Source organism: Rhinatrema bivittatum, chromosome 7 (genome assembly GCF_901001135.1).
Source record: "Rhinatrema bivittatum chromosome 7, aRhiBiv1.1, whole genome shotgun sequence".
In the NCBI taxonomy this organism is placed as follows: Eukaryota; Metazoa; Chordata; class Amphibia; order Gymnophiona; family Rhinatrematidae; genus Rhinatrema; species Rhinatrema bivittatum.
In genome coordinates, this window is record NC_042621.1 from 125,183,584 (window position 1) to 125,201,349 (window position 17,766).

Here is a 17,766-nt window from a genome sequence, read left to right on the forward strand (position 1 = left end):
GAGACTGAGTTTCTCTTTCTCAGCTCCAAGCCCTCCGACCTAAATATTCTCAGGTTTCTCTGACCCAGGGGCAGCTCGATGCAATCTGCCGCCTGAGGCGAGGGATGAGATGACGCCCCCCCCCCCTCGCCCCACCCCCTGCTCTGCCCCGCCCCCGCTCGCCCCACCCTTTCTCTCTGCTCCCTTCAGCCGCTGCCTCCGGCGGCAGCGACCCTCTTCCCTTCAGCCGCCTCCGGCCTGGCCTCCTGCAGTGGCGTCCCTCCTTCCTTCAGCTATAATGAGGCAGTATGAGGCGGATACCACAGCAGTGTTCTGAGAGGGGCATTGTTTGCCGCCTCAAACCTCTGCCACCTGAAACGGCCACCTTACCCTGCCTCATTATGGAACCGCCCCTGCTCTCACCAACACCCTGGTCTGCACCATTGTGGCCACTCTTAGAGGGGTGTGCTATAGCAAACGGTTCAATGCACTTACTACTCTGCTAATCTCAATATGTCCTCTGTCGAATGGAGCATAGCCCTTAGTAAAGGGACCATAGGCCTCTTGACATTTGCTTTGCTGCCTTTTCCTAGGCAGGGTTGTTGCTGTTTCTGTTCTGGGAATTAGTGCTGTTTTGATATGACAAGTTTGCTACATGGTTGCTTTTCTGCAAGTTTTTGTTACTTCACATGAATGTTAAAGTAGGAGTTTAAAAAATGTTTTACTAGTAAATTGGAAATTAAAATAAAAGAGTAGTTCCTAAATACACAAATATACAAACATCTGGGCAAATACACACATATACAAACATACAATGTTTTGTTTAGAAACATTAAATAAATGAAAGTCTGAAACATTTTGTGTATATATATAATATTTACTTATACAAGAGGTAGCTCTAGCATAAATAACCCTAATATACAATATTCTATTGCTGTGTGCTGTATACATATACAAAAAGGGTTACTCTAGCACAGGTGACACCAACGTATAATGTTACATTGCTAAAGATCTCACTGATCACAGACGCATACAAATATGTTCACGCTCACTGACTAGAGTGCACGTTAACACCCATACATTGCCATTCACACAATAGAAAGTGTTCTTATGAACGATGTTGTGTCATTTTTCTGGGTCTGGTGGAAAAACCCTCCGCACAATAAAACATATTTATCAGCTCTGACGTGTTGTTTCCTGGGTCTGATGGCCCTTGTTTCGCTGATGAAGGCTTCCTGGGCGGGGTGGGGAGAGAGCCCTGGCAGAAAACACAATAAAAATCTGTGGCGAAATGTAAAAATTGTGTCGGTAAGCTTATAGAAAACATCTTCTCTCGTGAGGCCAAAGAAAATCTCCTTTAGATAAGTGTACATTAAAAAAAAAACTACCAACCTATTTCTAGAAGGCTGCCCCCGATACTGGTGAACAGGAAGAGCCGTGACAACTTTTAGGCAGAAAGCATCTAGAGCATACCAACTTTAGGAGAAAAAAAAGAGAATTGAAGGGTTAGAGACCAGGAGAGAAAAATACTTTCATGCATTGCGGGTCCCACTGCCCTGAGTAATGTAAAATGTTAAAAATCTGTATGAAATATTTTAGACAAAATATTATACAGAAGAATTGTCTGAGGAACCTGCATATATCAAACATATTTCCTAAAAAAAAATGTTTGCTCACAAGCTGTTTTATAAAAAATATTTAAATAGAAGGGAAAGAAACAAACCCTAGCAGGCAGCTGGTTGAGGGGTCATTGCTCAATATAGAAGGACATTGTTTATGTCGCACCAGTTGTGACTTCTGCTATGGAGGAGGTGGAAGTTATAAAATAAAGAAAAATAGGCAGATCTGCAGGGCTTTAAGGGTCAGAGCTAACTGGGGAGGGGGGGGGGGGAATGAAGGCTATTAAACTAGAGGGATTTGGAGGAACTACCCCTTAACTGGGCAAATTGTGGACTGAACTGGTTTAACTGGCAATGGTGTCGGCACGTGCCACTTTTAAAATCCCCCGACTTATGAGGTAGAAGCAGGATTTGCGTGCACATGCGTGCCTACTTAAAATGTATAATACGTGCACATATACAGGTATCTGTTATAAAATGGCCGCATCCCTGGCTGTAGGCCGATTCACGCACACAAATATGCACCCGCGTGCCAGTTTGAGCGTTACCATCCCCGGGTGTACCTCTAGCACTCATATTAAAGCTTTAGTAAAGGGGATGCCAGTTATCGTACCTGCTAAGTGCTTTGGCATGAATGATATCTGATAATGGCCTTTAATGAAACAGCTCCACTGACTTTATAAAGCAATTCCAAGCTAGTTTTAAAACTGCAGTGTGAATCATGTTCAGGGGCCACTAAAAACAATCTAAAACCAGCATTATATTAAGATAAACAAGGACTGCCATGTGATCCTGCGAGTCATGAACTGGGCATGATGCTTTTCTTTTTTTGCAGCTGTCATAAACTCTAAGATCTGGGTTCTGGACCGACAGGTTTTCCAGAACATCATGATGAGCTCGGGGCAAGCACAACACCAGGAATACTTCAGCTTCCTGCGCAGGTATGTGCTGGGATGTATTAACAGAATTATCACATGTAAAAGAAGTGACGGCCAACAGTGGTGTAGCCTTCTTTGAAAGTGGTAGACCTTTCAGGGCACACTAATTATTTTATTACTCATTGGACCTGCTCCAGCTAGCGATTCCCCCTTGGCTTGCACTCTGTCTCCCAGAGGTGGATTCTTTTTATGAGGGGAGACTCTCTTCTATGGCCCAGACAGTGGTACGCAAATCCCGATATGTGTCGATAACTGCAGCATCCCCTGGAGGGATTTGCTGTGACAAAACAGGCAGGACCAGGCACTGAGTATTAAATAATATTTATTTATTTATTTTTATGTATTTACTTTTATATACCAATATTCCTAAAAAAATTATACCGGTTCACATGGAAATGAAGTTCATAAAACAGCAGCAATAGTAAAATAATATCATCATCAGTGTCACATAAAAAGTAAAAGTATTTATTTATTAAATAATAGTTTTTCTGATTGATAAAAGTCAAATGAAAGTCCATCTTTCAATAAGTGTGCAGTTACCGTTGATTTTAGTTCAGATAGGGTGTCTCATCTTGGGTAGGTGTCCTTTACTTCAGCAACTTGGCAGAGCTCCCCATGGTGGTGGAAAATGTACACAAAAGCTCTCTCAGCAGCCTACTTGGATTCCTATGTCAGGAATCCCCTTCTAGCATGGAAAAAACGGTCCTACCTGAGTCTCCAGGTCAATTCCGAGCACCCAGCCCTGAGTCCTGGTCCCATACAGACGGAGATCCGGAAGGGGTCTCCGTGATCTTACTTGACTCCTTTATCTGTTCTGAATGATGACTCCTCTGACTGAAAAGCCTATGGTATCAGGATCCTGCTATTCCAGCCTGGCTCCCAGTGAGGAGGGGTGGCTTCAAAACCTCCTCACAGCTAAAAGAGATATTACTTTCCTTAGACAAAAATCTTCCTAGACTGGGGTTCTGCTGTCACAGGTGCTTGCCACATTCATGAAGTGAATGGGCTCACTTTCTTTTCCTTCAACAGAATCTCAATTCATTTTCCAGTGACTGAGGTGAGACTAACCAGCCTGTAGTTTCCAACCTCCTCTCTGTTACACTTTTGTGAAGCGGGACCTCAACTGCCCTTCTCCAATCTTGCGGCACCACCCCCAACTCCAAGGATCTATTGAATTTCCTTCGGCGGACCTGCCAGCACCTCTCTGATCTCCCTTAATATGCTGGGATGTATTTCATCTGGCCTTATGGCCTTGTCCATTTTCAGGTTTACTAGTGCCACCCTCTTCTAAAAATGGGGTGGTGTCTACCCCACCTACATCTGTACTCTTGCCAACCAGCAGAATCCTCTTCCAAGTTCTTCTTTTATGAACAATGAACTGAAGAATTTATTTCTAATATTTCTGCTTTTAACTCATCTCTCTCCGAACATCGTTCCTTGTCACCTTTCAATGTTACAATTTCTCCTGTGGGCTTCCTGCTTTCTCTGACCCACATGTGGCAAGACAGGTAAGAAATCTAACTCAAGAAATAAAAATAAATACAATAAAATCTTTATGCCATCATTTTACATCAGGAACACAGAGAGAACTGAATATTTTGGGGTGGGTTAACATGAGTGGGCACTGTGGCCAGCACCCTGCCCTGTCCCCCATTCCTTATCCCATCCTGTATGGGTGTTCACAGTAATGGCTACTGGCAACCCCTGTCTCTCCACTCCCAGGCCTGTCTCTGCTGTTTCTCATTCTCCCTGTGTGGCTAGGGCAGCTACTTTTATACAAGTGTTATTCTCTCGGGCTGCTGAAGAGCAATAAATAGGCTTCCATCCAGTCCAGGCAGTCCTGAAATTTGAAGGGGCTGGGGGAGGAAGGGAGGGGTAAATAATTGCCCATAATTACCTGCCAAAAATAAACAAAGACTTTGATGGCCTCAAACCTTTATATGTCTAGCTCAAGGGAAGTGGTGTTTTCCATTCAAGTTAGCCATCTTAAAGGCAGAGGGTATCACTGATGGGTAGTGATTCCAATGCTTTTAGAGCCTCTACGTCCCGCACCTTCAGGGGCCTGATTCACATGGAACATGATTCTCCTGCTAGGGGTGGGGTCTGGAGACAAAAGTGAGTGCCTCTACACTGTGTAAGTGCAGGTGCGCCCTTCCAGCCACATAACAAGCTGCTCTTCAAAGATAATGTGCAGGGGTACCTTGTGTTTGAAAATTAGCTGGGTTTTGTGCAGGCAGAAAAGTACATGCATACATTACTGGGTGGGCATCCTATTGGAAATTTACCCCTAAATGTAAAACTACAGTATTTAATTTTGGCATAAAATCTAAGGGGTAGATTTTCAAAACATAAGCGCACGCGTCCATGTCCGCGCGCTACCCAGCACGTGCACATGGACATGCGATTTTATAACATGCACGCGCCGGCGCAAGCATGTTATAAAATTATGGGTTGGCGCGTGCAAGGGGGGGGGTATAATTTTGCAAATTCGCGCAGCGACTCATCGGGGCCTTCCCCAGTTCCCTCCCAGTCCTCTCCAATTAAGGAGCGGACTGGGAGGGAACTTCCCAACCCCCTACCCTGACCTCCCTTCCCTTTTCCCCTATCCTATCCTCCCCCTATCCCTATCCTGGCTACCCCTATTTTGTTTAGTTTACCTTTTGCTCCTGCAAAGGAGCAGGAGCAAGTTGCGCACACTGGCACCCTGCCGGCACTTGATCCCCCAGCACAGCAGCAAATGGCTGCTGTACCAGGCACCTCTAGCCCACCCCATCCCCCGCCCCCGGACCGTCCCGCCCCGCCCAGAAAATGCCCCCCCGGCCTACCCCTTTCAGGAAGGCCCGCACTTATGCGCATACCGGCCTTTACGCATGTAAAGGCCAGGCCTTTTTGAAAATAGGCTCGGCGCGCGCTAGGCCCGGCCATGCGCATAAAGGCCGGATTTTACGCGCGTGGCCTTTTTAAAATCCACCCTGAAGAGTTCCCTATTCAGACACAGTCCAGCTAGCAAAGTTAGCAGGATAAACTTGGGAGGTATATTCAGTATTGAAACCGCACTATTGAACATAGCTGGCTCTCTTAAAGTTAGCCAGCTATCGATAGTCCCCTAACTTTAGGGCAGCTCTTTGGCCTGACCAGACTAAGCAGGCTAAGTTATCTGGCTAACTCTGAATATTAGAGTTAACTGGTTACTTTAACCGGCTAACTCAGTTCCTCCCAGTTACACCCCTGGAATGCCCATAACTTAGCCCGCTAAAGTGGAGCCAGATAAGTTCCCAAATATTCATTTAGCCGGTTAATTCCTGAGTTAGCTGGCTAAATGCTTTTGAATATGGACCGCTAAATAAATACGTATTTGCCTTTTGTGAAAAGACACACCGTGTCCCTTGGTCTTTTATTTAAAACATGTTAAATCCATTGAAAGCTGGGGATGTTAGAGCTTGGTTAATGATAGAAAGTGTTATATATTTATTAAGAAATGAGTATGTTACTGTTTTAGTTTCATTATTTCTGTTTAATCCTTTTGGGGTTGATTCTCCAAAGGATTTGGGCTCATAAAAGCTGGTTTATACATATAAATTGCCTTTTGAAAATCAACCAAGGACCATTGGGTGTGAAAATATAGGGGTAGATTTTAAAAGGAGCGCGCGCCACGTACTGGTGCTCACGCTACCCGGCGCGCACACATGTACACCCGATTTTATAACTTGCGCGCGCAGGCACGCGCATGTTATAAAATCAGGGGTTGGCACGCGCAAGGGGGTGCACAAATGTGCAGCTTGCGCTCGCCGAGCCGCGCTGCCTTCCCCTGTTCCCTACCCCTAGCCTGTCCTTCCCACCCCTTCCCCTAATCTTTCCCTCCTAGCCATACACTAACCCCCCCTGACCTTTGTCTTACCTTTTGCGCCTGCCTCTGGCCCCACTCCCACCCCCTGACCGCCCCTTTTTAAAATAGGCCCAGCGAGTGTAACCTCCTCTACGCGTGTAAATCCTCTGGGGCTTTTAAAATCCGGCCCATAATTTTGTGTGTGGATGTCGGCATCTGTAGTGGGGACACCTACAAATTTATGAAGAAGATGTATGTGCATATGTCTGCTTTGAAAATTTGGGCAAAAATCTGTATGGACCAAGTACCCACAGACCTTATCCCTATGCTGGTTGTTTAGAAATAACCCTTCCTGTGTGCTGTATGAAATACTCTACATCATTGTCCCTATCAAGAGGCACTTACAGTCTGAAGAGAGGAGGTTAAGTGACTTGTTCAAGGTCATCCGTTCAGTGGTAGGTGGGTAATTAAAACAAGGGGTCCTGTAACTTTATGCGCTAACCTCTGTACTACACTACCGACATTGTATAACAATTGGTTGACAAGGTACTTTCTCTGAATTGCATTTCCTGTACTCAGAAGATGATTAATGTACCAAGATGGATTGATTGCCAGATCAATTAATATGTTCCGTATCAGATAATGAAATTTTCTTTTTTTATATGTTAGTGTCTCCCTCTTGAAGGATTTACCAGAAGAGAAACTGGCTAAGATAATAGACTGCTTAGAAGTTGTAAGTACTCTTTGTGCCATGTGATTACAAAAGAGCTCAGCCACATTTGGAATACTGCTCACTAAAGTGTGCCAAATTTTGCAAAATCTGCTTTGTGCATAAAAAGAAGCACCTTGTGCTTTAACTGAGCTTAAGTGCACAATTTTGCTTTTTTGTATACATAAAGGCTTTGCAAATTGTTTTGACTTTGCATGTAGTAAACTTACATGTGCAAGTTTACTGTTGTGAAATTTTCTGCAAAGTCAAAGTTAATGAGATGCTGTGATTCAAAATCATGCAAAGTAGCCAATTAACTATGTTCGTAGACATTATCACTGCTTGGGAGGGCATATTTAGTGAAGATGGTGGTATTACCATGATTATTATAGTTCTTGCAGTATCTTCCTTGTTCTATTCCACAGTCAATATTTCGATCTCTGAAGGGCTCCATCTCTTCCTTTATTTGGAAATGCAAGACCTCACAGATTAAACTAGTAGCGTTACAGTTGCCTAGAGATTGCGGGGGTTTGGAGGTACCAGACCTATTTTTATATTATTTATCTGTTCAACTGTTGGCCTCGCGTGGTTGGTTTCATGTGGCAAACTCAGTAGCGTGGTTGGATTTAGAACAAATACAGGTAGGCAGATATAGTCTGCCTGCATTACTCCTAGATCAGCTGTATTATCCAAATTTTATAGGATACAGCCCATAATTGCATATTTTTGTAAGATAAGGAACCTAGTCCGTAAGTTATTACAGGCTGATTATGAAAATGTTTCTCCAAAATCTTTGCTATTGGGGGATTTCACCCTATACCCATTGGGGTAGATTTTCAAAGGGTTACGTGCGTAATATACGTGCGTAACCCTTTAAAAACCCCCTGCACGTGCCAAGCCTATTTTTCATAGGCTCGGCGGCATGCGCAAGCCCCGAGACGCACGTATGTCCCAGGGCTTTGAAAAAGGGGCGGGAAGGGGAAGGGGCAGGGACATGGGCGTGGCGCCCATCCGGTGGCGGTCTGGGGGCGGGACCGAGGCCTCCGGCACAGCGGCTGTGCTGAGGGATGGTGCGCCAGTAGCTGGCTGGTGTGCGCAAGATATGCCTGCCTCTGGCAGGCGAAAAAATGAAATAAGGTAGGGGGGATTTAGGTAGGGCTGGGGGATGGGTTAGATAGGGGAAGGGAGGGGAAGGTGGGGGGCAGCGGAAGAAAAGGGAACGGGGAAAGCCATCGGGGCTCCCCTAGGGCTCGGCGCGCGCAAGGTGCACAAGTGTGCACCCCCTTGCGCGCACCGACCCCGGATTTTATAACATGCGAGCGGAAGTGCGCACATGTTATAAAATCAGGTATACATTTGTGCACGCCGGGTAGCGCGAACAAATGTACCCCGTGCGTACTGTTTTCAAAATCTGCCCCATTATATTTATCTGCAGTTAAGAAAAGACATTATTAGAGTGTGGGAAAATAATGAGGTACTGCGCACACGCACGGGCTAGAATATAATATTACACATCAAGGCACTTCCGCTTGTTGGCGTGGGTGTGGGGATAGGGGTTCATGTATTCAGTACATGTTTGGTGGGAGTGTGAAGTGACCAAGGAATTTTGGAACTTAATACATAGGAACATACAAGATATAATGGATATCCAATTAAGGGTATTTGCTTCACAATCAGGTCGATACTGTAAGACCGCGGGAGAGCGGACGAACGCCCGCTCTCCCGGCGCGCGCACCGGCCCTTCGCCGGTGCGGGCGATTCGGTATTTAAATGAGGTGACGCGGGAAAAACGGGGAAAAGGAGGCGCTAGGGACACTAGTGCGTCCCTAGCGCCTCCTTTTGGCCTGGAGCGGCGGCTGTCAGCGGGTTTGACAGCCGACGCTCAATTTTGCCGGCGTCGGTTCTCGAGCCCGCTGACAGCCACGGGCTCGGAAACCGGACGCCGGCAAAATTGAGCGTCCGGTTTTCGGCCCGACAGCCGCGGGCCGAATTCAAATTTATTTATTTATTTTTTTTTTACTTTTTTTTACTTTTGGGGACCTCCGACTTAATATCGCTATGATATTAAGTCGGAGGGTGCACAGAAAAGCAGTTTTTACTGCTTTTCTGTGCACTTTCCTGGCGCCGGAAGAAATTAGCGCCGACCCAAAGGTCGGCGCTAATTTCTTAGAGTAAAATGTGCGGCTTGGCTGCACATTTTACTTACTGGATCCCGCGCGCATACCTAATAGGGCCATCAACATGCATTTGCATGTTGAGGGCGCTATTAGGTGCCGCGGGTGGGCCGCGTGTTTTCCTCCCCTTACTGAATAAGGGGTAAGGGAAAACACGCGTCCAGAGCAGGCTGACAGTGCGCTCCGACGGAGCACACTTTACTGTATCGACCTGTATGTTTGTTGGGCTGGTGGGACTCGCTTGTTATTGACAAGAATCACAAACATTTAAACTCCCATCTTTTGCATGCAGCTAGGATTATAATTGTGTATCATTGGAAAGGGGCCTCTTCTGTGAATGATTGGAAAGGGTAGCTGGGGGAAAATTGGAAGAACACAATAGAGGTGCCATATTGCTGCAATAGATTTATTGTTTGGTTATTATCTGTGTCTTTCCAATTGTACATATTTTGGGATTCCTGCTGTTATTCTATATGCATTGGATGTTTGGGGACTTGAAACAAACAGTTTAAAAAATATGTGTGAATGGTATCAGATCTGAGGCTTTTAATTTAACTAGAGGAACAAGACAGGTTCCAAGGTTTTCTTGCAATCGTTAATACATGCGATAATTATATGCAAAATATCCCTTTGATAAAGGGGAAGAAGTTACCATCTATTTTCCTATTCACAGATGATATTTTGTTATTTTTACCCGATGCTAAGATGCATTTACTGAAGATTCTGCAGATTTTCAAATCTTATGGTAGCTTCTCTGGCTTTAAGATTAATCGGGAAAAGTCAGAAGTATTAGATCTGTCCAGTCAATTACAGGACAAATGGACTGACTTTCCACTTAAATGGGCTCATCATAAACTCAAATATCTGGGGGTATAATTACACAGTGATATTCGCACTTGATATAGATGTAATATTGATCCCATCATAGGAGTCTTTAAGCTACAGAACTGGATACATCTCTCACTGAATATCCTGGAGAGGATAGCATTTCTAAAAATGATGCTTTTACTGAAGATCTTGTATCTGTTACAGATGTTGCCCATTGTATTCAAGAATGTGATTTGGCCCATCTATTAAAAGAATGTTCCCGATTTATTTGGCGGGGGGAAAGAGCTCGTTTGAATCTAACAAAAATGGCGGTACCTGTGGCAGAGGGAGGATGGGCTTTCCCAGATCTTAAACTTCATAATATGGATTGCTTACTACGCTCTCTGGGGACTGGATATGTAAGACTAATTTATATTCTAATATTCAATTGGAGCATTTCTTAGTGTATCCTGTTGATCTTAGATACTTTTTGTATGCTCCACTTGAGAAACTTCTTACCTCGATCGCAAGACATATAATGATCCAAAGAATGCGTGCAATATGGAAATTTGTTTGTTCCCATGTTTCTCTTCCATGGCGGGTGTCCCTATGGTTACCAATATGTGGGAATTTGGATTTTATGCTGGGACAACAGACTAAATACTTTAGGGAAATGAATAGGACTGGTATAGACAGTATTCAGTTTTTTATAAATTCACAAAAGAATGTTATATATGAGTTCGCCCATTGCCAGCAATATCTAGGGTTTAAAGACCCTGAGTTTTTGGCCTTTCATCAGTTGGCTAGCTATATCAAATCTTTATTATCTAAAAATCCTGGTCCCTTTCAAAATTTGTTACTCATTTACCAATGTGGGACATATAAGATATCTATGAATTATAAATTTTTGCAAAATCACATGACTTTTAAGTTATCAGAGGTTGCGACAAAATGGGAATGGAATATTCATATGGCCCTTGAGGAAATTGACCTCAGTGAGAGCTTTCGTGCTATTATTATTATTATTATTTATTTGTTGTATACTGTCAATCTGATAAAATAATCTTGGCAGCTCACAACAGTCAAGGAACATAAAATAACAGTATACATAACTAAATTACAGTAAAATGTAATCTAATGTACAAAAATTAAAAAATTATAATCATTTTTATGATATTCGACCGCTATTGTTTTTCGGAAATGTGATGTTAAATAGCCATGTTTTCAGTGTTTTTTTAAAGATCTTAATATTCGGTTTTAGTCTTAGCTCGACCGGCATAGTGTTCCAGAGTTTAGGGCCGGCTTTGAAAATTGCTGTGTCCCTAACCTCGCTTAAGTGCACACCATGAACAGTAGGAACTTGTAGGAGATCTTTGTTTGCGGATCTGAGTGTTCTATTCGGAATGTAAAGATGAAGTGAGGCATTTAGCCAAGTGACATTATTATTATATAATAAATTATGAATGATCGTTAGTATTTTATATTGGGCTCTGCATTTAATAGGCAACTAGTGTAGTGATTGTAGTGTTGAGGAAATATGATTAAATATATAGCAGCCCATTAGTACTCTAGCAGTAGCATTCTGTTATATCTGTAAAGAATGAGTTGTTGTTTGAGGTAAAGCCAGTAAGAGGGAATTACTAGCGTTTGTAGCACAGTTCTGTAATCTTTTTGATATAGTAGAGGTTTTAACTTTTTAAGGAAGTTCAATTTATAGTACCCATTCTTCAGTTTGATATTTATTTGGTTTTTTCATGGAGAGTTTACTGTTGATAATGATGCCTAGATCACGTACTGGAGAGAGAGCAGCAAGAGAGAGCTGAGAGGACAGGAGGAGCTAGAGAGGATGGCCCCAGGAGGTCGAGCCATGGAGCGTCAGCGCTGGGAGCTGACGTCTGAGAAGCTCGGTGTCCTTGAGTTCTGTAGAGCAGTAGAGTGACACTGCCCGCTGAGTGGGGAGTGTAACATAAACGTCGTACAGACACAGAGGTGCCTTAAGGTCTGTACAATGGGATATACCCAAAGAGAAGTCCTCTGTAGAGATGATACGGTAGTGGTCCGCAGAGCAGGGAACACCAGTAAGGGTTCCTCTGTAGAGATGATACAGCAATAACCCGCAGCATGGGGTACACTGATGGGGGTATTTCAGTAGAGATGATACGGCAAGGGTCTACGAAGTGGAGTACTCACTTAGAAGCAGTAGCAAGGGTTCCAGGGTAAGCCCCGGGGAATGAGGCAGGCAGTGTTCCTAGGGGCAAGGCCCTCCAAGGAGCGGATAGGCAGACACGAGGAAAGGACTCCTGAGGAGTGGGTACCAGAGACGTCTCATGCCAAGGTAGCAGGAGCTGGAATAGGCAGTCCGTAGTGAGCGAAGCGGATTCAGTAATGAGGGAACTCGTTAGGGATGTGAATCGTTTTTCAACGATTAAAATTATCGTCCGATAATGTTTATATCGTCTTAAATCGTTATAGAACACGATACAATAGAAATTCTAACGATTTATCGTTAAAAATCGTTAAATCGTGTTAGTGCGCACTAACTCGAGTTAGTGCGCACTAACGGGGAGTTAGTGCGCACTAACTCGATTTAGTGCGCACTAACTGAAAATGATACAAATAAACACTTTCCAGGTCACTGAAGGTCAGTTAGGAATGAATATGTGTTCCTATTGGCTGGCTGCCCTCTTATCTATTGATATTACCAAGGTTACCACTGAGGTGATGGTTGGGGGGATGGGAAATGGAACTGGAAACTAACGAACACCAACAGAAAATGAAACAAAGTGTTCACACTTCCCAGGTCAGTAAAGGTCACTTAGGAATGAATATGTATGTATGTATTCCTATTGGCTGGCTGTGCTCTTATCTATTGATGTTACCAATATGGTTGGGGGGATGTGAAATGGAAACAGTTGGAAGCTTGACAAAAAAAGTAATGTAATGATCAGCACTCACGTGACTAGAACTTGTTTGTTTATTATTTTTGTTAGCAGGCACCTGAAATGCTAGTGCATGTTGAATTTGCCAATCACTGTGCATTTTAGAAAGGTGGTCCTGGCTGGAACTGTACACAGTTCAAATATATGTAATTGATTGTTGGTAAGTGTATTTTTTAAGTAGCCACACTGGCACCAGTATGTTTACTTTTCCTCCTACTTAACTCACTAGCTCAGCTTTGTAAGAAGGGCTTCTCTGCTTGTGTGTTGTTTTTGTTTGGTGTGAGGAGAGCAGAAACATCAGATCTTTATTCAATCTACTACAGTCATCTCTTACAGTGCCCTATCCCTATTAATACCAGGAGTGTTGTGATCTTCCTGCACACAGTGCCCTAACCCTGATACCAGTCTGAGACAGCTCCCTCCCTGCATTACTAGTGAGAGGCTGGCTTCACAGACAGGGGGGAGCTGCCTGACCCTCACTCCTGACTTCCCCCATGTCCCAGCTAGTGAATGGTGTGTGGGTGAGGGGGGGGGGGGGAGGATGGTGAAGTCTGAGACAGCTCCCTCCCTGCATTACTAGTGAGAGGCTGGCTTCACAGACAGGGGGGAGCTGCCTGACCCTCACTCCTGACTTCCCCCATGTCCCAGCTAGTGAATGGTGTGTGGGTGAGGGGGGGGGGGGGAGGATGGTGAAGTCTGAGACAGCTCCCTCCCTGCATTACTAGTGAGAGGCTGGCTTCACAGACAGGGGGGAGCTGCCTGACCCTCACTCCTGACTTCCCCCATGTCCCAGCTAGTGAATGGTGTGTGGGTGAGGGGGGGGGGGGGAGGATGGTGAAGTCTGAGACAGCTCCCTCCCTGCATTACTAGTGAGAGGCTGGCTTCACAGACAGGGGGGAGCTGCCTGACCCTCACTCCTGACTTCCCCCATGTCCCAGCTAGTGAATGGTGTGTGGGTGAGGGGGGGGGGGAGGATGGTGAAGTCTGAGACAGCTCCCTCCCTGCATTACTAGTGAGAGGCTGGCTTCACAGACAGGGGGGAGCTGCCTGTCCCTCACTCCTGACTTCCCCCATGTCCCAGCTAGTGAATGGTGTGTGGGTGAAGGGGGGGGGGGGGGTGGATGGTGAAGTCTGAGACAGCTCCCTCCCTGCATTACTAGTGAGAGGCTGGCTTCACAGACAGGGGGGAGCTGCCTGACCCTCACTCCTGACTTCCCCCATGTCCCAGCTAGTGAATGGTGTGTGGGTAAGGGGGGGGGGGGGGGGGGGGGGGAGGATGGTGAAGTCTGAGACAGCTCCCTCCCTGCATTACTAGTGAGAGGCTGGCTTCACAGACAGGGGGGAGCTGCCTGACCCTCACTCCTCCGGGGTATTGTGATCTTCCTGCACACAGTGCCCTATCCCTGATACCAGGGGTGTTGTGATCTTCCTGCATGCAGTGCCCTATCCCTATTAATACCAGGAGTGTTGTGATCTTCCTGCATGCAGTGCCCTATCCCTATTAATACCAGGAGTGTTGTGATCTTCCTGCATGCAGTGCCCTATCCCTGATATCGGGATGTGTGCAAGAAGATCACAACACCCCCGGTATCAGGAATAGGGCACTGTGTGCAGGAAGATCACAACACCCCCAGTATCAGGAATAGGGCACTGTGTGCAGGAAGATCACAACACCCCTGGTATTAGGGATAGGGCACTGTGTGCAGGAAGATCACAACACTCCTGGTATTAATAGGGATAGGGCACTGTGTGCAGGAAGATCACAATACCCCTGGTATCAGGGTTAGGGCACAAGTTCTAGTCACATTGACTGATCACATTACTTGTTTTGTCAAGCTACCAACTGTTTCCATTTCCCATCCCCCATATACTGTCAGTAGGAAACTTGGTGACATGAATAAATAAGAGGGCAGCCAATAGGAATACATATTCATTCCTAAACTGACCTTAACTGACCTGAAAAGTGTCAAATTGTATCATTTTCAGTTAGTGCACACTAACTCCCAGTTAGTGCGCACTAACTCCTGTTAGTGCGCACTAACTCGAGTTAGTTCGCACTAATCGGAAAAAACGATTTTTAACGATTTTTTAACTAAAAAATCGTGCCTAAGACGATTTTCTTGCCCTGCCACACGATTTCTATCGTTAAGACGATATGGAAAACGATTCACATCCCTAGAACTCGTTGCCAAGTCATAGGCAGACAGGGCCAGCCGGCTTAAGTCCATGGTAAATGACCTCATCCGAGGGGGACGCCCTAGACAAGCTCAACTGTGTTTTTGTGGTTTACCACTTGATGCATCACAGCTCTCAAATAAACATATGGAGTTTTTATATAAAGCTTTGGCGTGTGCAAAAAAGTGTATATTGGTCAAATGACTTTCACCAGAGGCTCTGTACAAGATACAGTGGTCAGCCAATATGCTGGACTTATTGCTGTTGGACTATAAAACCTAGTTCATGAATTCTAATCGCTCTCGGCAATTCATGGAAATATGGGGAAGCTATATGGATCACGTGCCGCAGGGTATTTGTGACACACTTAGACTTTGATCCTTCTTTTAAGAAGAGTTTTCTACTAAACCATAGTGTGTTATAGTTTCTCAATGATTGCTCTCTCTCCTATTTCTAGCTGAGGGTATGTCTTTACTGTTTTAACCATGATGTATCAGTTTGCTATGTTACTCACTAGGATTGACTTGGGATACACCTTGCTTGTGACTTTTTTATTTTATATTAACTATGAAAGGTGTCTTCTCACTGTGGGGAGGGCGAATTGCTGGGGGAGGAAAGGGTGGGTTATGGGATGAGGGTGGTCTTATATGTAAGCCATGTCATATGTTTATCATCTGTATGTTTATGATTTGTGCTTTAAAATTAATAAACATATTTATGCAAAAAACTATGTTCGCAGTGCTAAAATAAGTGCAAAAAGGCTTTCATAAGTCCATTTTTGCAAAAAAAGATACCTATACCTTGCTGAGGTGTAGTTATCTTTTCCTCAAAGTTGTCCGTTGGAAACTTCTGCATGTTAAGTTTTTAAACAGGCTCATTTGCATATGAGTTCCAGTAGAAAACTTGCAAGCACAAAATCACGATTTTTGTGCTAAATTCAGTGCACTTTAGTACTTCATCCAATAAGTAGCAGAGGTCAATAGTTGAGTGTGCTGAAATGTGGATTACTAAAATGGTACATAAAATGAAGGAGATGGGCAAAAAAACCCAAACAGGACAATGTAATATTGGCCTTAAAAAATGTAGTCTACAATATAGAAGACTGGTCTAGTATTTTAAGATATTGATGTTCCGAGAGATTATATACACTAAATAAAAAACAAAAATACAAACTAGGTATCATGCACTGAGTAGGGGCCTAGCTCTTCAAAGGAAACTTTAGAATATACTTAGACACACAATGGAAGTTACTGCAAGGTCAGTGCTACTTCCATCGAGGGATTGATCAAGTCGCAGGAGATCAGTACATAGTTGTTTTGCTGATTTGATAAGTTATTGTCTTTCTTCTGTCTCAGACTGTCTCTCTATAACAGTGGTTCCCAACCCTGTCCTGGGGACCCCCCCAGCCAGTCGGGTTTTCAGGATGTCCACAATGAATATGCATGAGAGAAAATTTGCATGCACTGACTACATAACATGCAGATTTTCTCTCATGCATATTCATTGTGGACATCCAGAAAACCCGACTGGCTGGGGGGTCCCCAGGACAGGGTTGGGAACCACTGTCCTATAAAATCAAATTCATTCTCTGTAAGAAATGTAAAACCTGTTTATATTCATGTTACACGTTACTTCAAGTACTTCATATTTACTGATGTCCAATAATACTTGCATTACCGCAGACTGTTAAGTTAATAAGCCCAGTTGATCTCAGTAGGGGTCTATTTTCTAACTGTGCCTTAATGCACAACAATGCACATAAATGTGCATTAGCACATGTTGGTAAATATTCCTTAAATTAAGAGGGGGATGCGTTATTCAGTAGGGCCAAAATAATTCACTGTCATCATGAGGAGCAAGTTCAGTCTTAATTTTCTAACCACTGTCTCAATGCATTGTGCAGGATACTGAGGATAGCATACAGCAGATCACATGGGGGATAGGCCTGGAAATCTAGGACTGGGGTGCATGTTTTAGAATGATAAAAAGGCATACTGCGATGACTAAAGAGATCAACTATGGAAATAATGTCAAACTTTCTAACCTTGCTACAGTAAAAAGGACGCCACAGCAGGATACCAAGCTTCTTACAGACCCCACTCCAATTCTAAAATCAGGCTGCTACAGTGCATCTAAAATCCAGAGCTAACTGGGTGCCCCCTTGGAATCTTAATTAATAGCTACATAAATAATATATCTTACAGTTTACCACACTCGGAATGAGTTCCCATTATTGTACCTTTACAAGCTAAGCATGATTTATTTCCAGCTTTCTGTCTTACACATATGCCAACAATTATAGTCTGAGGGGCCAATTTTCAAAAAATTCTCAGTGCGTAAATTAGGTCACTAAATTTAGGGAGATTTTCAACTGAATTTAGGGGCCTATATTGTCAAATGAAATTTTACAGAAATTTAGGGACCTAAAATTTAGGGACTGAAATTTAGGTCTGCAATTCATTTGTCCGGTTTTAAGAGTGTAACTAAATGCCTAACATTTTTTTTCTTGCTCTATGCCCCCTTGCCACTTCCTTTTAAGCCCCTAAGTTTAGGTACTCATCCCGAGTCAGTTAAGGTGCTGATTTAGTGCTCAACTCTCA

The 17,766-nt window shown here is 44.1% G+C and overlaps 1 protein-coding gene across 1 annotated transcript in view; it reads left to right on the forward strand.

Moving 5' to 3' along the window:
* LOC115095435 (cGMP-dependent protein kinase 2-like) overlaps nucleotides 1-17,766 on the forward strand; it is a 169,411-nt gene that overhangs the window by 50,888 nt on the left and 100,757 nt on the right. The window contains 2 exon segments of the mRNA XM_029609064.1: nucleotides 2,434-2,539; nucleotides 7,032-7,095. Coding sequence (XP_029464924.1) covers nucleotides 2,434-2,539; nucleotides 7,032-7,095 — 170 coding nt within the window.